General features: G+C 42.1%; 2 protein-coding genes across 2 annotated transcripts; both read left to right on the top strand.

The window, feature by feature from the left end:
- Positions 1–11,345: 11,345 nt before the first annotated feature.
- On the top strand, positions 11,346–16,197 carry LOC131288607 (elongation of very long chain fatty acids protein 7). Its single transcript, XM_058317754.1, has 7 exons — positions 11,346–11,486; positions 13,697–13,804; positions 13,895–13,975; positions 14,065–14,227; positions 15,574–15,710; positions 15,774–15,932; positions 16,000–16,197. The coding sequence occupies exons 1-7, from the start codon at positions 11,346–11,348 to the stop codon at positions 16,195–16,197; spliced, it is 987 nt and encodes a 328-aa protein (XP_058173737.1).
- Positions 16,198–18,694: 2,497 nt separating this feature from the next.
- Positions 18,695–20,262, top strand: LOC131287450 (carbohydrate sulfotransferase 11). The gene is made up of 3 exons (XM_058316498.1): positions 18,695–19,230; positions 19,291–19,548; positions 19,617–20,262. Exons 1-3 carry the CDS (start codon positions 18,904–18,906, stop codon positions 20,052–20,054), a joined length of 1,023 nt encoding a protein of 340 aa, XP_058172481.1. The 5' UTR covers positions 18,695–18,903; the 3' UTR covers positions 20,055–20,262.
- The last annotated feature ends 267 nt before the right edge of the window (positions 20,263–20,529 follow it).

The raw sequence follows: 20,529 nt of genomic DNA, 5'->3' as shown, positions 1-20,529 counted from the left end.
CATGAATTAAAAGGTTTATTTTGCATAGCAGTACCAGTTGAAAACCTAAACTTTAAAATAATATCAATTTATTTCCAATCAGATACTCCCCACTAGAGTGTTTTGAAAATACATTGTATTTGATTACAACAAATTTTTGATATCAACAAATTATCCTTATATACATTTTATGCAAAGTTGTTCATTCAACGTACGTTTCTAAACAACTTTCATACAACTCCTAAAAGCTTAAGACTTGTTTCCAAATACTATAGAGAAAAATCTGCAAACATGCTGTATGAAAATAAAGCAAATATCAACTGTTTTTATGCTTTTTTAAATCTTGAGACTCGAAAATTGTTTTTTCTCTCGGACCTGGGGTCACAACATTATTCGACATGCTGGTCCTTTCTACAAAATATGCCAATTGGTGACTACCGAGATACTAGTTCGTCGATGATAAACGTGGAAGTGAGTCAAATTGCTCTCACTCACGCGCGGGAATCCCTGAAAAAATGGGCCACTTGTTTGTGGGCCCGACGCTAACAGTAACGGCAAACAATCCGACCCGACACCTGTAATGCAGCAGTACGGAAAGGAAGTGCCAACAGCCTAACGGAAGGCCTCGGGGACGACCTTCGATGTAGTTGCCGGCTGCGCTGTTTGATTGACCAATTCCGAGATCAGTTCGTCCATCGGTGAACAATAAACCGAACATATGTGAAGCGAAATCTGCTCATCTCAGGTCAACGAACCAACCACATAGATCACCCTTTGCTTTTGAGATGAAATTAAAACTCGGTTAAAAAAATGTTTGTCACGCTAATGGAAAAGCCAGCGTGGTAGATAAGTTCGATACGATGTGGCGTCCTTCGCATGATCATGAAAATGCGCACCTTCAAGGTCGTCCTAATCGTCGCCCAAACTCACCCCTGTGTGAGGTCTTCCTCGTTTGAACGAATTTCGACAGTCCACCCAGCGGTACCCCACGCGCTGGTTGGCCAAAAGAAGCGGGCAACACGACAGTGACTTGCAGCGGCGAAGGAAAAGCGTAAGCAGAGCTGTTTGGGGCGCACGGAGTAAACAACTCCAATCCGATAAATCCCCGAAGGCAACGCTGAAGCACGGTCGAAAGATTCGTAAATCTTACCGTCGCTTCGCTTCGCTTGATGGATGCTAATTGGGTGACCGCGTAGGGATATTAGCTGAAGCCCACAAGCTGTAACCATGAAAGGTTGGCCAGAGTGGCCGAGAAGAATAGCTTAGACATATAGCTCTCACCTAACACCTGACGATCGTTAGTTTTTGTGACTGTGAGTTGTGTCTTTATCGACATTAGCACAAGCGGCCCGAAGGTCACATTGTACTAAACCTAGTTTCCGCAAAAAAGCTTCCAAGTAGTACATTACCCGGAATACTTTTATTATTATGACAAATGTTCTGAGTGCACGAATACAATAAACATTTAAAGCTTGGTAAAACCGCAACCTGTTTGACGTCCGTATGTTAAATTCAGGTTTGAGATGTTAATGATTCTTATGCCATGTAAGGTTGTCAGCAATTATCCTTATGACAGGGTAGAAAACTGTAAGATAATAAAGCTTCAGGTAGAACGATTTAAAATTAGCGAATGTCTCGTCCCAACAGGAGAACCCCCGACAGGAAATCCCGATTGTGCCACTTAGAATGAATGCCTAAAAACGGTACAACACTTGTCTGATGTAATGGATGTGATGAACCGTTGCCCACACTTGACGCTTGTCTTGGCCAGCTCTTGAACACCAGCCGGCAAACCAACACCGCACGAGACTCAAAGCACACAATAAACCGAAATGTTCACCATCTTCCTCAGCGGGCTACTCTGCCTGTAGCGCCACAATTGGCCGGGAGACCCTGTTTCGGGGTGAAGCTCGTCTGAAAATCGTCGTGTTGCATCACCTGGCTGAGTACCGTCGTAGGAATGCCACCGAGAGGTCGTCCAAATGAGGCCGCGAACAGTTTGGCAAGGGGTTTGGTGTGGTTAAGCCGGTCGGACGATACGACCAAAGAGCAGACTCAAAATGGATCAAATGAAGCGCCCTTCTGCGGGTGAGAAGTGATGTGGACCTACGAGATTCAGGATGCCGTTGGCATTGTTGGTTCATTTCAATGTCTCGTATCACTCGCTATAACTGCCAGATGAGTCTACGAATGCAGCTAAGATAATTTTCAACTTTATTGACGAAGATCAAATCCTATCAATCGTTAAAAGTTGTTGATATCCACGCCACTTCAGTAGTTTGTGGTTATCGTAACATCATGTTGCTACGGATTTGCTTTTCTCAATACTCATCTCATGGCTCTCGTCACTTTCTCGCGAGTTCGCCCTTGTGCAGAAAGATGCGAGACGATCGGTTTAATGAATTATGCATTTTCTCTGCTCCACGTGCTATACTGTTGTGCCGCTTTAGCATACCTCGCGTATTCGATCGCACCCTCCCTCCGGGGGCCCCACCACCCATTCGGTGTCGGATGCTGCAATCTTCTTTGGCCTCCTTTTGCGACTTTGCGCGCCGATTGCAAACGCCATCACCATCCGTTCCACGTTGGATGTTGTCCATTTTCGTACCGGGCCGTATGCAGATGGGCTGCCGTTGCTCGCGCTTCTGCTCTCTTGCTTCGCGGTGTGATATAATCGTCCAAGCTCGGACCGAACCCCGAGAAACGGTGCCGACACTTGCGCTAGGTCAGCTCAGGTCCCAGGCATCGAACATCAGTGCTCCCCGGGGATTCGGGTTTTGTGAGCTTCGTCTCAGGGCCGCCTGCGTCTGATATAAGGCCAACAAGTGGAGCACCACGTCGCGAAGCCTAGTACCCAACATAAATGGATCGTTCCCGCTCCCGAGTGCAACATTGCATCGATCCGAAGGTCGTCCGCATCGATACGAACTTGTTCATCCACTGCGATTGCGAATCAGGTTGCCCAAGATAGTAGCTATAAGTACCGCTACGCGCAATTCGCACGCTCGGCGCAGCATAATCGATGTCCGTCCGCACGGCGCATTCCCACACACGTTGGTCATGAAGGAACCGATGGGCGGCAAAGCATTATCGAACCGGTCGGGTTTTTGGAAGGCTGTCGCGATACGCAACGGGCCGCGCACTTCAGTCCTTTGTCGTTTCAGGCGTGCCAGCATTCAAACGGTCCCATTAGCCTTGAGGGTGGCGTTGAGCGTTCGTGCGGGTGTCTCCTCGATCGCCGGCCGGTCTGCGTCATGTCCGCGTACCACCCAACGTGCGCTCGTGAAGGAATTTACCAAATCTTTAAAACGCTACTGTTTTTCGGAGTTACGTTTGCTATGGTAATAGAATATCCTTTGTTTATTACCATCGATCTGTGAAGTTCTTGAGTTCTTTGGTTTTTTTTTCTCCCCTTTTGAAGCAACACAAACCGTTTTTGTTTCCTTTTTAACACCATTGTGCATTTGATGAAATTTGGTAACATATATTTTAAACAACTTTTAGTACATTAATTTTTGTATCCCTGGTTTGTGGAATATAACATTGCACTGACATTGAACCTAAACAGCAACTGCTGAAAAGTATGTAAGCCATAAATAAGCAATATTTTTATTGATAAAACCGATGTTACATCGTGTATTTCAACATTTGATTCATAGTTGAGGCATTTCAACTGAAGTTTGTGTATCATAATGTTTTGAAATTTCGGAGATCGACAACAAAAGCAATTTCAATTCTACCAATCGAAACATCTTCACATTTTTAAAATATGGGAATTAAATTAAAAAGAAACTACTATAAATTGTAATAAAAAATTGCACAGACTGTAAGCACAAAAGAACTTATTGATTCAAACCATGGTAAAACAAATGTGGAATAACAAAATTATAAAATTTAAGTGAGGTACTGTGCAATAGAAATATTTATAAAATAAATTTGAACTAATATGAAATACTCACAAAAATTTGATCATCGAAATTCATCTAACGTGTTCATCTACTGATGATACAATTCATCAAAACTAAATGTCAACAAATGCATGTTATGATGCATGGAAGTGCCTTCAAGCCTTTTAGAAAGAAGATAGATGATGACAATCAACTGATGAGCAAACTACGCAACATTTGCCGATCCCCCTACAGCATACAAAGTGCCCCCATTAGAGATCGGGTCCGCAAGCAAAGCCGCGCCCTGGCAAAGGCATATCGATCCATAAACGACTAGCTGGAAGTTGTTGTCTAGCCTCAGGCTATGTGTCCGTGAGCGTAAAGTGCCTTTCGGTGTACAACGGGGGATGTTCGGACTGGAGATCCCAGGCTAAACCTGCCGACACTTCAAGTTTTCTCTTCTTCTTGGCCCGAAGAAGACACTGTTTTAACGGTCCTTGAATCTTCGAGGAAATGTTTGCCGGGCCACTCGAATTGGGGCGTGCTGTAGAATCGAGCTAGGGTCAAATGCTGGTAGACTGGATCTACACAGGATGCAAACATTTCAATTTTGATTCCTTAAGTGTTCAGCAAATATTGCTCTTTTCGGAATCTAGTGTTGGATGGTATAGTTTAATATCAATACATTCATATTTGACGTTTACGTAACACTTTCGCTACTGTTTATTCACCCACTACAGATTTTCAATGCATTTCGCTATGCAAAATGTATGGAAAGAACCGCAAAAGTAAAAAAGGTTACATTGAATAGGCTCACTAGAACGTTCGAGATGGAGATGGAAACTGCCCTGAGGACGATGTTATTTCTAGAATAACAAAACCGCTATTCCATACGGAATGTGTTAGGAACAAAATGAATGGGGACGAAAGGTATAGCATTAATCACAATCTGTGTTAATGTGACACTACCACACACTTGATGCCACAAGCTTTACGTAAGGAATTTTCCACCGCACCTGTAGGAAACCATACATTTAACCGTGAAAGGCCAATGGACGATGATGACTGCTTCTCTAATTGCTCCCTTGCCCAATAACGTATCCAAACATCCGGAACGGTAGCAAGATCAAGTTGAAGATCAAGTCCACCGTCGGGACAACGCGTGGATTTCCAAAGTGTGTGGTGAAAAAAATAGCATTTGCAAAAAACGTCATTCAGCATCCAAACACGGGGGTACGAGTCTACGCCAGAACTCCGGTTGACAGACGGAGCTTGTTTACTAACGGTTAATTGAATGGGCAGCCCACCAGTCCCACCTCCTGTATCTCATCAATCGTTCTAGCTTTGCCGCCAGACCGGTTACGCCAGACGTAATCGAGTACCGGTGGAAATGGAGTCTTCTAGAAAGCCATCCGCAAGCTTTCAATCGTCGGGTGTGTACATATACCTATGTATACATACATGTAGTTAGCCACCGCGACGTCCGTCAATTGTTAATTCCACAAGTTATGGAGAGTTTTCACCATCGCCCTTAAGGTGTTGGCGCAACTGGTGCCACGGTACGGTGGCTGGGTGGCAAGGCGCGTTCACCACTTGTTTTGATTTTCATTTCAAGGTCGATGGCAACTTCTATCAGCTGGTTGAGGCTCATTCCTCATTCGATCGCGCAACATTCCGCAGCTTCGCGGATGCTTTCCGGTAGGCTATGTGGAAATCCAACCAACCAAGTGCAAGCCTAGGCAAATGCAGTTTCAATGTTAGTTTGCGTCAGTGGCGGATGGAAAAAAAATATCTGAAGCTCATACTGTCACCTTTTGCTCGCTATTCCATATTCATGGGAACTTTGTATGAGATTTAAAATTAATTAATGAGTATAATTCAACCATTCCTAGTCGTCTTCCATTTCAGAGTAAAACTATGTCAATGCAGCTGCTAGGTGGGGAAACCATAGCTTTAAAAACATTTCTTAAATTTTATTCTCAGAGATAATCACATTTCGAAAATTATGCACATGTTAAGCTAGAGCATATTTTATGTCAATTGAATCGGAACTTAGAAAATGGTTGGTTTGAACATCTCTATCGTGAATAATTATCTTTTGTTGCCTTACAATCTGTCGAGAATAAACATAAAAATCCAAAATAGTAATACATAAATGTGACTCTGGCCTATAACATGAACGGGTTTCAAACTAATGTCGTATGTCTTATCTCCTGCCGTAGCCTAAGTAAACGGGTAGTTGTTACATGTGCTCTATCCTGTTTGCAAATTGCATGCAACGTCTTGATTAAGCAGTCTTTCTTAATAATCTAGAAGAGGCAACGTTTGCCGGAAAACTATAAAAAAAATTAAATTAAACCACGCCATCGATTCCATGAGGTGGAGACGTTGGCATTATGTGCTACCAGATGAAATGGTCCTAGCACCGGTCCTAAAAATGATGTTCCTTCGAGGCTTGAATATCAATCTAAACCATAAATACTTAACCAACTCCAGGCGCGGTATTGATGGCCACCGCAGAACTATATTATATGACTAGGAAGGGCTTGTTGGTCTTTGCATTGATTCACCGATGTGGTGGATTTTAGACCTTCGTAATTGGAAACTCGACCCTATGCTAGCTGTAGCGTGATTGTACCGAAACCGGGTTGTGGTGTCTTCAACATAAATATTGTACGACGTGAATAGAGTGATGAGAATAATGATTCAGTAATGTAAATTAATTCTAACTGAGCGACCCGGAATGTAGAGTGAATTATTTAACTCACACAAAACGTTTTAGATTACTCAGAATGATTTGGTTCTGTAAAAATGAGTTGATTCTGGATCAAACCCAAAGATTCTGGTAGAATGAGAATAGAAAGCTCTCGTTGTTGGTCGCTAAAGAAAGAAATCATAATAAATCATCTTGTTGAGTTGAATCAATCTACTCATTGCGAAGATGTAACTTACTCTAACTCAGTTCGTACGTAGTCATGGTCATTAAGCAATCGTGGTGCGATGCATTAGATTGTTTAAACGCAGGGCAAACATAGCATTTTTGATCATTGAAAAGAATATTTATTTATCTTCCTCTACAACATCCATCCCTTACATCTGACGGTGTTTTTCCAAGAGTCAATCTATAAGATCAACATCTCATGGATGAAAGTACTGATGAGCAAAACAGCAGCGAGTGAATAGATTGTACTAGTGATAAAGATAAATTTAATCATGTTTTTTTAAACGTATTGAATTTCGATATAAACTCAAAACGAAACAGTCTTATTACATAGGAAAAATTCTCAAAATCCACTTCTAAAAAGATATTCTTCAAAATGAGTACTGCAAGTACCCAAGTACGTAAAGGTAAATGTCTAGTAAGTCCTTAACGGATAGGCATAACCGAAGGCGGTCGTTACCTCTAGAAGAAGAAGTGAATTTAAAAAAAAAAAACATGGTCCACAGATGTCAAACTACAGATTTGAAAAACAATTGTTTTATTTTCACATGTGTTTATTATTTGAAATTGCAGTATTTGTCATGTATTTTTAGAACAAATTAGACGGCTAATTTATCAACTAATCTCGGTTACGGAAACATTCATACCTTGAGAAGTTTTCATCCCAGATATGGCGAATATGAATCGCAACCACTGCGTAGATAATTGTTTTACGAGGTGACATATACCCAATCAACACTTTCCTACGAGCTGCTGGGGGAAACTCGTCACTAACCGGGAGCTTAGTTACATTTTTAATTGGTTATTTATTTGCAAACAGGTTGAGCACCACCAACGTGGGCTCACCCTGGAAGTAGATACAGCCAACATCGGCATCGAATGGAAATTGAGCCACTGGATAGTTGTCACACTTCTCCCAGGCTCCGTAACTACCGGGTTAACATTCCATCGAGAAGCTGAACCGTTCCTACTCGTAGGCAGCCGTAGCACTGCAATGATGGTCATCCCGCATTCACGATACGGCGCGCACAGTTGCATCCACTGGCGGGATCTCGCGGGAATCTCGCAATGACGCTTTCGTGAGTCGCACTTGTTTGCTGCCATTGACCTTATTTAGTCGTGAGAAAAAGACAGCGCTCACTGCCCCATTTGCCAGAGTGTGCGAGTACGCGGATTTAAGTGCGGATGAACTGTCGCAACGCCGACACGACGCCATCACGGTTGTTTGTGTCGACGTCATCGAGAAGGTGCGAGTATACATTTCATCCTCCAGTGGATGCCGGCGGATGGATTCGACGTCTGAAAACATTACCCAATTAAATCCCCGCAGCCGGTTGCGTTTCGGACAGGAGGGAAGGGGAGCGTGAGTCGTTTCGTTTGAGGCTTATGTCAGTATGTTTTGATTCGTCAAAGCAAGCCTTAAAATAGAAAATGAAACTCCACCACCAATTTACACCGGCTGGCCATTTAATAGCTTCTCGCACGGGTTTTTGGTGCCAACGCGCTGGTTTTACGGTAAACGGGCGATTCACCAATCGGTTAATTCGACCCTGTTGTTGAAAATCAGAAGAACTAAAACCAGTAAACTAACCGCCGAAGCGGAGGGTCGTCTTTAATGAATTGAATCGAACGCGAACCAACCGATCGTTTTCCTACCCAATTCTTTGTATGGGTTGTTCTTTCGCGTGACCTAGTCGGCCAGAAAGGAACTTATTTTATTGCCAGGCCTCGGCTAAGGCCTGAAACTAATCATCATCCGGCTCGGTAAGAGGAAACGGAGCTTTGTGTGATGCAATCGATTTTTCCTCACCGCTATTCACTGCAAACGGCCGACGGTATCTGTTCCGTATCTTTTGCGATCTGTTCCGTTCTTGATGGAGCACGCCGATCCCTTGCCGAAGGCCGGAACGAATTGGCAACCCTTGGCCGCGTTGTGCCGAAGCGCGTCACGGAAAATGCTAGCTTTTTAGAATGTTGTGCAAATCGATTGCGCTTTGGCGTGTCGCTTTGATTGCCGTTCTTAGTGGATTTTCCCTCCGATGGCCACCTATCGGCAAAGGGTGGGTCTATTTCGTCCATACACCCAAGGTAACGGCAAACCCGACGATGATGACGACGAGGAGCACGATGGCGACCTTACCACTTCCCAGATCGCTGGAGTGAATATAAATTGCAACATTTTCTTGGACCCACCGACGGTTCCGTGGCACGGGGGATTAGAAATAGTGTTAAGTGGCGCTCCAACCACCCCATGGACCATCATCGGACCATTCAATCGCAACGTAACGCTTCGTTTCCATCCCTTGTACCGATCGAGCGCCAGCTTTGCATGCTTTTTACCTCCACCCACCTCAAACGTTCTCGGCCACCGACTTTCAACGGCCATTTATCTTAGCAAGTGGCTGTTTTGTCTCCCGGGGTTGGGTCTTCTAGGGGGAGTTGGAAGGATTTGTTTATTTTTCAACAACACAACGCCGTGTCTGACAACCGACTGGTATTGATGTCTAACGGAAAATTAATCACACTGCCTGCCGTGTCGTAAGAGAGCATCCTTCGCACTGCGTGATCGGCATCCGATGGCTCGACGGCGTCGCTAAACCACTGATGCCACCGGGTCGCGCGCCCGTTGACAATTACGAAAGATTCTAACAAAAACCTGACAAGCGACGAACCCCACAAAACCGCCCCGCCGGCGACGTGCATCTTTGACCTTCTTTTGCATTATGCGAAATCAACATTGATCTCGGCTGCGGCGGGTGGGGAGATATTACAAACGATTCATCTAACCTCTTTACCGCTGGTATGTCCTCTAACCTCTCTCCCTCTCTCTCATCAAACATTTCCTCCAAACACACGCACACCAAAGTGCATCAGCGTTTGATCGACGCCCTCTTTCGGGCGCCCGTGTGTCGACGGGGTCAGTGCGATTAGAAGCGAATAAAGCAAAACGGTCAGCCATCGTTGGACGCTCTTGCCAATATATGACACCATTACCCCATCTCATTAGCGCCCAGAAGGCAAAGCGCGCGTAAAATTGTAAAAAGAAGTTCACCAACCCCTCGTTTTCCGTGGGGAGGTACCACCAATGCTGGTGAAGCTGGTGGGATTACACAGGTAAAAACACAACGGCACACTCATTTTTTTCGACATTTTATGTCTTGACGACCTTTGCGCCCCCATAGCCAACAGGTACTGGCTAGGGGTAGGTTAAAGCTCCGGCACACGCCTTCACGAGAGGAGCACTTGCAGACGATTCAGATCGTACGGGGAGATCACTTTCGTCGTCTCATGCTGTTTACTTTGTTTGTTTTACATCCCTGGCACCGTTAGCGTGGTAATGGTGCATGGCGTAGGCAATGGTTTAACTGTTGAACGACACTTATTATAACCTATTCGGGAAGGGAGACGAAACTGCTACTTTTTCCGATAGGCAAACAACTTACTTAGCATACTTCAACGATTGACATACATTTCTTCCTGAAATTTCGCTTTCTTTTATACACAAAAACAGACATGTCTGAACGTTTATACATATTATACACTTTTAACATTCAACTTTAGTTGTCTGAAAGAATAATACGCTTTACTGTTACGCGCAGAATCAAACCTGCCAAGGTCACCAAGCTACAGATCTAAAAAAATCTACACTTTGACGCTTATGCCAAAACAGGTCGGTGCATAAAATAGTAGTCATTGATTGTTGCATGTTTTTTTAATCCAATTGTGCACTCAAAGAAAACCAGTTTGTGCCAAATCCAGTTTGACCCATGACGTCATAACGGTTCGTATGTCTTCATGTTTTCTTGGACCAAAAATCTTTTTTTACAAAACCACGCCTTGGGCAATATTCTTAAGACTCCGGCGCGAGCATAAGGAAATCGTTTTAATTTTACAGGTTTTTGTAATTTTGCTTTTACGAACATTTCTTACTGTCTTGGCATTTGATTCCACCAAATTTCATACTCCGATGTGAATTGCTTTACTGTTTATCTACGCCTTTTATAACAGAAAGTTCCCGAAACCAGCTGTTCCGGGTTTGAATATTTTTGTTTAAGATTTCCCCAGTACTTCCCCAAGTTTGACTATTTTCTCTCCACTTGAGACCTAAACGCACTGGACCTCACGAGCTTCCTACAAACTTTCGCATCTTTTAGCACTCATCTTTCTGGAATAAATTCAGGTGTATGTAATCAGCTGCCGGCGTTATTTGAAAATGTTTGTTTGCATTTCAATCAACATTTAGTTTTTTTTTGCATTTTCTACCTAACATCCACAAGTGCCTGTGTCAACTAAAATTCGCATATGGAAGTTGGACGTCATCCTGCCGACAAATAGTTTGACAAAGCTAGTGATAATTTTTACGGATCGGTGCGCGATCAAAAAGCTGTCGAAAATAAACATAAATACACTCCGTTCTCGTGGATTTTGCTAGATCTTGCCTTTCACTGTAGCGCCAACCTTGTTTATTTTTCGCCTTTCTCACCACCCCCATCGTCTCTTTCTACTTCTCCTTTCTAGCACACCTTCCAATTGCCAAAATGGAGCTTATCACAAACGTACACCAAGGCTGGCGGTACCTGATGGACGAGCTGTCGGATCCTCGGACGCGCGACTGGCCACTGATGAGCTCTCCCTTTCCCACCATCGGCATCAGCCTCTGTTATGCCTACGGCGTTAAGGTAAGTAACCGATCGGTCGAACAGTGTTGGATAGTCCGGGCGGACGCTCCCTATGGTTACACGGTTTCTGCAGGTCATTGGGTGAATGTCAAGTTTGATTTACATGTGATATTTTGCTCACTTTTGATCCATCCATCAAATGCCGTTTCAAAGATGTGAGCAGAACAAACCATTTTAATCGTTTTTAATAGAAAAGAATCGTTTTACTCCGCTTGTGTGTTTCTTTAAGGATTGATGATGGATAAAATTAAATCGAAAACGCCAATTTAGTTAAAATTGCCAAACAAAACTTGGCACTCATCCAGTTCATTATCAGAAAACAAAGAAAAGGTGATCTGTATTTTACTTAATAATAAATACGAACGGATAATATTAATATTTCTCAGATTCCCAGGTCATCCACGTTCGGTTTTCCCAGCATCTTCACTTTGTGAAATGCTTTGTCTAGAAGAACGGGCACTGTCAAGTAGCCAGAATCGCTGCTCGATGGTAGGAAAGTGCAACGGCATCGTATAACGTAACCTTGCATCTTGCAAAAGGCAAGTGAACGTACCAATCTCTGGCACGAGTCTGCAATTGGCTCTTAGCTGTTGGTTGGCATTGGTTTGAGATTGGACCCTGTACGAAATGTAATAACTAGGAGCCGGGGAACGCGTTTGACCATGAGCCCGTGGGGATTAAACTCGGAAAGCCGTTTTGAAACTGGACTTAAAGATTATCACCTCGCATGACCGACTGGCTTTCCCTTCGCATGCATCTGAATGCATCAAGTTCATTGTCATTGCGCCAAGTGGTGTTCGTTAGCAACTTATAACCGAGGAAATCCATAGCACCAACCGATCCTGTCCTGTCTTTGTGACACACTATTTGACTAAAGAGACCTTGCCCCTTGGGGTGTATCGGGTAGGTTTGGACTCCAGACCCACCGCTAGACCCGGTTTCTCAAAGACATACGCATGGATGGTAATATTTATGCAACATTGGTAGCTTTTTGACATTTTTTTTTCTGTCGCACGACCACATACAATCTCCCAAGTAACAGCTCACTCGATTTTAGTAAATATTTGCATTTACCAGCATTGTTTCTTAATGAGTGCGATATTGTTTAACAAACCGGTCAAAACGTGATGATGTTTTCACACGAGTCGTTTCACCAATCTTGTTTGTTGTTGCCAGCAAAGAATCAATATTGTCTAAATGTTGTGCCGTGTTGGAGTTGAGTCGAAGCGTTAACGGAGCATTTTGAAGTTTTACTTTAATTTGTCACTGTTAGCACATTAAAGTTATTAGTATTATTATAATTGATTAACGTATTCCTGTACATTTTTCAAGAAAAAATTAACAACAAATATATTTGACTTTCTGTACAATTTTTAAGCTGTTCTATGTATACATCTATGTAAATTTAGAAAATGAAAAAGTTTCAAAGCATAGTATTAGTTTCTGTTCAATATTTGATGTTTATGATAATTGAAATTATTATAACAATTTATTACACGCATACGAGCTCCCAAAATTATTACCACATGTAAACTGCATTTATTTAATGATTAAAGATAAGAAGATAAACACCAACATTTTGCATACTTTATGTTTTATCAGACTCGTTAAAACTGGCAAGAAACACCTTACTACCATACCTCAGGAATATGAAATATTTCGTCTGCTTGTCTTTGGAAATTTCTCGCAAGAACGTTTTCGTTTTTTTATTGCATCATGTGAAAAACTGGTTTTTATTCTCAAAAACTCTTGCCAGGCGATTTTTAAAATGCGTCGCGTATTCTTCCAACACGTCACAAGGCCAGCTTGGACGTATTTTTTACTTTTTAACAAAATTTAATCCTTGTCACCTCCCCTCTCGTTTTCTAATGCAAAGCATGCAGTTGGTTCAAAACAATGGCTGTTTCGTTTGAAAACCTCCCAAAGAACAAAGAGAACTTCAATGAAACAGAGTAGTTTCCATCTTAAAGTAAGCAAATCGATCATCATCACCGTTTTAGTCTTTTATTTGTCGGGGTTGTGTCGTGCAAAAGCGCATGTTTATAGCCTAGCCGTATCTTAAGACCCTGCAGCACCCCGATGAATAACGCAGTTTATTTCCTGCAAGGCGCCTCACCTCAGCTATCAACCCATGTCGTTGTTCGATATCCTCCCAGGAATTACCCATTACTAACATTCGTGTCGTTTGTTCTTTTGTTATCCACCCCAAGGTCCTTGGTCCCCGATTGATGGAAAACAGGAAACCGTTCGAGCTGCGGAAGGTGCTGATCGTGTACAACTTCTTGCAGGTGCTCTTCAGCACATGGTTGTTCTACGAGGTAGGTCACATAAGGTCATCCGGTTCGTTCACTTCGACCCGTCGACACTTTCACTAATAAACCCTCTCGATTCTTCCCCACTTCCCGTAGGCTTGCATTTCCGGGTGGCTTGCGGGATACAGCCTGCGCTGCCAGCCGGTCGACTACTCCCGCTCACCGATGGCCATGAGGGTGAGTGCACTGGGCCGGTAACATAAAACAGCACCAACGATTAACCGTATTTCTTTCTTTGGCACGCCTACTCTGTATGGCGATCGCAGATGGCTTCCGGATGCTGGTGGTACTACTTCTCGAAGTTTACTGAGTTCTTCGACACCATCTTCTTCGTGATGCGCAAGCGCTATGACCAGGTGTCGACCCTGCACGTCATCCACCATGGTATAATGCCGGCATCGGTCTGGTGGGGAGTCAAATTCACGCCAGGTTAGTAATCAACATCAACCGAGCCATAGTTAACATGGTCAACAAATTTGGGAGCCGATTGGATCCTATACAAAAATTTTCGACGAAATCAGCATCCCGGTCGCAGTTTGGCTTACTTTGGCAACATCAGACGGCCATTTCTATGACGTATTGATTACCATGCCAAGCTAGATCGCTCCCCTTCCCCCCCTCCGCTCCACCCTCGAGCGAGACATTACACAATCGCGATCGGTATATTTTTGCTCAGTGGAAGAGTCGGTTAGCGAATAGGGCAAAATAGTAAAATAATCATAATTTCAGCGATCGAGTCATAAACAAACTGCAGACCAGGAGTGTATCGTTTGTCGACTGCCAACACCACACTCCGCGCCCAGCAATGGAATGTTCAGAGACATACTATTTCGTACGAGCTGCCGTATTTGTTGGTGCTGTGACAAATTTTCCCTCGACGCACTTCCACCAACACCACCCCGGTGGTGCGAGATGGAGCAAGCGATGAAAATCAACAAAACGAGGGCTTGTTTAACGATGGAAACCGAGAGATGGCAATGATGCAAAGAAATGGGAGGGCCAGTGTTGAGCAATTAAATTACCATTCCATGCTGGCTGGGGAGTCCAGAGCCTCAGAGCTGGCCACAAAGGGTATGAGACCTGCACAACCGCACGCCTCAAACGACCGTCAATTGGTTGTCACAAGGTTGTTGCTGTGGTTGCGAATTTGCATCTGATTGCCAAACGAGAGTAAATGTAAAATCAAATTCGATGTTTTAACCAAGGCAATCCATGGACGTAAATGTATTCAATCTGAATAATGTTAAGATATTCGATGAATATTCGCGGTGACCTATTTTAGAACCAATAAGTTCCCCAACACGTTTATGGTCTATCTATAGCTGTTAACAAAGTTGGGAAGATAGACATTCTTAATGATAGTCAAACAAGATCATTGTTTGGATTATTTTTTGTAACATTTTGAATGTGGTATACGTAGACAACAAACTGAAGAAGGACAACCTACCTAAACACTCAATTTAATTTGACCCAGAAAAGAATATTATTCTATATACCTATCTACTAAGATCTTTTAGGGAAAGCTGTAGCAAAATATATTCAATTTCATTTTTGTTTTCTGTTAATATTTGAATTGTTTTTTAGTGAACATTCTTTTTATTTCACTAGTATAGTTAGTAGTTTTAAAACATATACTATTTCGGAAACATTTTCGTAAAACAGATTCTTAATGACATTATTGAAACTTTAAATTGGGTGAAGATCATAACAAATGCTGAGGAAGGATGAAGAAAAATAATGTTGATTTTAATTGATTTTTAATATTTTTTCCACAGGTGGACACAGCTCATTCTTCGGACTGTTGAATACCTTCGTACACATTTTCATGTACACCTACTACATGCTCGCCGCAATGGGACCGAAGGTGCAGAAGTACCTTTGGTGGAAAAAGTACCTGACCGTGCTGCAGATGGTAAGGACTATTCAAGCGATTACAGTCAACTGAATACCTTAACAACGATGTGTCTTCTTGCAGATCCAGTTCATTTTCGTGATGGGTCATGCCTTCCAGCTGCTGATCTGGAACGAATGCAACTACCCGATCGCGTTCGCCTACTTCATCGGCGCCCACGCCGTCATGTTCTACTTCCTGTTCTCGAACTTCTACAAACAGGCGTACACCGTTCGAAAACAGGTAAGTCAAACGGCGGAAGGCGGATGCCGGATAATTATTCATTGTATTTTTATCTTCCATTTTACAGGCCAAAAAAGCGAAGGCTGAACAGATGGCCCTTGCCAACGGCAATCTGGAGTCCGTTCCGAACAAGAACTTCACCAACGGGCATGCGGAAACGGTCGAAAACGGAAAGCCAGACTTTTACCAGACGATCGACAAAACGGTCGGTGACAGCTACTCTACGACGCGGCATCGTGCGTATGTCGGATTCGGTAGTAACTAAGGCACAAGGTGAAAAAGTGCTTCATAGGGAGAGGACTGGCATGGTCTTTCTAAGCAGAAGATTAGTATTTGCACTTACGATCACGATCATGTCCAGACTATCATTACAGCCAGAGACTATCATCGCTATCGTTCTGCTAATACTGATGGAAAATGCAGTGAGTCGGATGTGCTCGTCTAGGAATAAGAGAATGGCCAAATATGGACTTTCAGAGGAGATATGCTCAACCGATAGAAAAGAGAGACATTTCATTTGCTCAAAATTTCTCTCATTGCTGTGGGGATTTTTAGTTTTCTATGTTTATGCGACGATTTCTTTTCCTTCCTCTAGAAGGTTTAATCTTGAGCTGTAAGGAAATTAAAGAATGAGCAATTGGAACGGAAGCACTTAAATGTAAACTAAACATATATTTTAACTCGATAGATTAAGGTTAGGCTCAAGTGCTAGTGCTTAATAATTACAGTAAGTCCAGTTAGACGATATTGACCACACGTAGGAGGGCGTGTTTGACTGCGAGCCGATGGCATTGCCGGGATTGTCTCATAACGTTACGGTGGATGTTCAAAGATTTCTTATACGGTAATATAAGGGCACATCTATTGAAAACCCATTCAATCATGTAACTTCAATGCGCATGCAAATATTAACCACATATCACGGACAAGACTGTGAAGCAGGCAATCCAACCGTTTTCAAGGCTGTACTATACCACTGAAGTCGCTCCTCGGATTGTGTTGGTAGACGTTTTAGTCAGAGCAAATGTAAATTAGTAGAAGCTACCCAAAAATACCCTCAAATTGAAATTCGTTCATGGTAATGCACGTACCATTCCGTGAAATCGACTCGTACACAAACTAGAGGATGCAGTGGATCATCTAGTACTAGCCTGTATGAAATACATGTAGCATTCCTTTTTACGCAACAGACGTTCGAGCAATACACAATAATTATAGAGTAAGAACATTAGCATTGCTCCTACAAGACAGGGATTGGTGAAACATAAAAAGAGGTAATGAAAATAAAACCATCTTACAATAATTACAGTCGTTTTTTTTTTAATTTATTTTATAAGATTGGCCGATCCGCATCAAATTAACGTATTTTTTATACTCATTAGTTATTTTACAGATAATTTCTAATGGCTTCCGTATCAACAGTTCATTATCACACCTATATATTTTTTATTTGGAACAATCAATATGTTTGAAGGACCAATTCACTTGATAGTATTTCGTTTTGGTATTTTTCAACTCTCTTAGAAGAAGTTTTGATAATATTATAGTACCCGAGGAGGCATTGTTATAATTGCATTGAATAAAACTTACTGTGTTTTACCACTAATTTAAACTGTACCCGTTCAAGCTGTTATATAAAACATAAATAAATTTATAAAAATACAAAAACATTCCGTTCTAGGTTTTGTAATTGAAACGTGTTGTTAAAATGTTATGATTTTAAATACTGTTCGAAGTGTGGTTCATATGTAATACAAGTTATTTTCGTCAACCTTAAAGTTTTGGGAACGATGGATAAAGTTAAGCAAATTTTGAACGTGTTATCTTCAGCATGTAATAATCAAACAAACAATCAATTCGTAGTTTTTGGATATACAACGATTTGTTAAAAGTCTGTGGGCTTTGATGCTTCGTTATCTTAAGTTGCTTTCAACTTCTGCTAGGCATCACTACCGTCTTCGCTTATAATGCCGTCGAAAATACCCATAATGAGATTACTAGACTTATTCCATTTGTGTAAGTGGATTAGTCAGTCCTCTCGTACAGGGGAAGGTCCGCGGTCTCAGTTGGGATTCGAACCCACGCCGTTGAGCCGTGGTCCGATTTTCCAAACTGGCGCTATCGTTCGGCTGCCGCCGGATATGATTTTCTTTCCTAACCCAGTGCAAAATCATCATGCTTTCTCGTTCTGTCTAACAAACAATTGTAAACAACAAAACGAGATAGCACGACAATTGTTCACGCTGGGAATTTCTCCTCCCACCTGAGGTTTGTATCATGTTCTTACAAGAAAATCGTTAAACACGTATTGCAAAAAAATCCAAATTCAATTGTCAGGAATTTGAAATTTATTAGCCTTTCTAAAGAACTTTTGCCAATCGTATTTATAGTAATCTAACCGAGTGAAATGCAATGAAAGGGATAACATTTGATAATTATTATACATTTTTAGTTAAATTCAAACTTCATTGTTTTGGTTACAATTGCGATGGTGAGAAAAATTGTCCACTTCTCACTTTGTCCGTAATTTGACATCTCACAGTAACTGTCAAATTGCTTGACACGATCCAACCTGCAAAACTCGCACAGTCAACCTTATTCAGATGTAAACAGAGACGACGAATCAAATTTCAGGTGGATTTTGCAGAGCCTTTCTTCTTTTAGGAAGTTTGATTCAGGTGTGTAAAGGTGCGAAGATTAATTAATTATGCATTAAAAGCAACGATCAGTGACCAAGTGTAACTATTGATTCAAGTGTTTTCTTTCAAGGCTCTCTAGTTGGAAAACAGCGGGAACATGACATACTGTTTATAATCAAAATATAAACAATACCATATCATCGAACATGTGCAACCCGTCCCACCGCGAAGAAACGAAGTGATTATTTTATTGTTTAATATGAGTTAAACCTATCCCAAATAAACACAGGGGCTTCCAAGAAGTTATTGAATGGTTACTCCTGTTTAGACGAATGCGAACATTGATATTCTCGAAAGTGCAATCCATAATGCGTGTCACGTGGAAAGTGTTGGTTTTCCTGTTCCATCTATCATTCCTGGAATCAGCCGACTGGTTTCCTGACGATACCAAAAGTTCAATTTTAACATCCCATTATAGGGAATACGAGTACGAGTTGACACAGTCGCACAATCTATTCCGCCAAGATGTACTTCAGAAATCATGCCAATACAATCTCAAAGACGACGTACTGGAGCGGGTGGAGCAACTGAATCAGATTCCCACCGATCATCTGTTGATCGATCGCGAACATAAGTTTCTCTATTGCTACGTTCCAAAAGTGAGTGAACTTCGAGGTCCATCACCATTCAGCGAATACATTTGGTCATTGGTCTTCCAGGTTGCGTGCACCAACTGGAAACGCGTTTTGATGATCATGATAAACAAGTGGAACGGGACGGATCCACTACAAATTCCTGCTGACCTTGCGCATTCGTCCGGAATGTTTGAAACGTTCCAGTCGCTAACTGATGAGGAAAAAGTTGCTGTGCTGTCAGATTACAATCGATTCATTCTGGTTCGTCACCCTTTCGAGAGGCTTTTGTCAGCTTTTCGGAATAAGCTGGAAGGCAACTCAAAAAGTGCCAAATACTTTCAGGTAGCCATTTGTTCGAACATAGAAAACGAATCTTCAGCTATTCACCATCCATTTGTATCTTCTTTCAGACTCGGATAGGAAGATTGATCATCAAGTCATTTCGCCTGCATGCTACCAACGAGTCGCTCGTCAATGCAGATGACGTTAATTTTTATGAATTTGTCCAATATCTACTAACGCCCGAACTGAGCAAAAGCGGAAACATGTCCTTCAACGAACACTGGGAACCGATCACGAATCTATGCCATCCGTGTTTGGTTCACTACAATATAATAGGGAAATATGAGACGCTGGCGGATGATTCGTCCCTGGCATTGCATTTGGCGGGAGTGCATACGCTTAACTTTCCAATGGTGTACAAATCGTCCAGTACGCGGGAGCGTTTGAAACATTACTTTAACGACATTCCTTCAGAAACGTTGAAACGTTTGTATTTGCTGTACGAAAGTGATTTTAAAAATTTCGACTACAGCCTAGAGGAAGTATTCGGTTTTGAACTCGTATAACGATGAGTCGTAGGCTTACTCTTATTTCTTTGCTTTTTATTGATGTTTACTGACAAACTGTATACTTAACAATGGTGATACAGGGAACTCGTGGAGGTTAGGTTTTTAAAAAGGTTGTTGGAAATTACATGTGATATTAACATTAAACGTAGGATCATGGTGAAGATACGTAATAACGAAACAGAAACATGTACTTATAAATACTCTCTACAAAGTGTCGTTCTTCTTCATTTGTCTCGTTACTCAAGCTGAGTTAAAAAATGCATATCGTAAACTGTTACTGCGTTATCACACTGTATACCAATGCGGACATGGCGAAGACACAGGTCTAGTCAAATTTGGCTTTGGCATCCAGTTTGACATAACAGTGCCTCTTGGCGTATTCGTTCCAAAATACCAAATCAAGGTTTCTCTACCTTTATACCGCTAAGTACTATCTCTTTCTCGCACAGGTTGTTTTTTCTTAACAGTAAGG

Source organism: Anopheles ziemanni, chromosome 3, assembly GCF_943734765.1.
Source record: "Anopheles ziemanni chromosome 3, idAnoZiCoDA_A2_x.2, whole genome shotgun sequence".
Taxonomy (NCBI): Eukaryota; Metazoa; Arthropoda; class Insecta; order Diptera; family Culicidae; genus Anopheles; species Anopheles ziemanni.
This window is presented reverse-complemented; position numbering and strand designations above follow the sequence as displayed.

Coding starts and splice junctions, on each gene's coding strand:
- LOC131288607 (XM_058317754.1), top strand. CDS start 11,346: ATGGAGCTTATCACAAACGTACACCAAGGCTGGCGGTACCTGATGGAC. Junction 13,805..13,894: donor GCACATGGTTGTTCTACGAG/GTAGGTCACATA, acceptor CACTTCCCGTAG/GCTTGCATTTCCGGGTGGCT. Junction 14,228..15,573: donor GGGAGTCAAATTCACGCCAG/GTTAGTAATCAA, acceptor TTTTTTCCACAG/GTGGACACAGCTCATTCTTC.
- LOC131287450 (XM_058316498.1), top strand. CDS start 18,904: ATGCGAACATTGATATTCTCGAAAGTGCAATCCATAATGCGTGTCACG. Junction 19,231..19,290: donor TCTATTGCTACGTTCCAAAA/GTGAGTGAACTT, acceptor TTGGTCTTCCAG/GTTGCGTGCACCAACTGGAA. Junction 19,549..19,616: donor AAAGTGCCAAATACTTTCAG/GTAGCCATTTGT, acceptor ATCTTCTTTCAG/ACTCGGATAGGAAGATTGAT.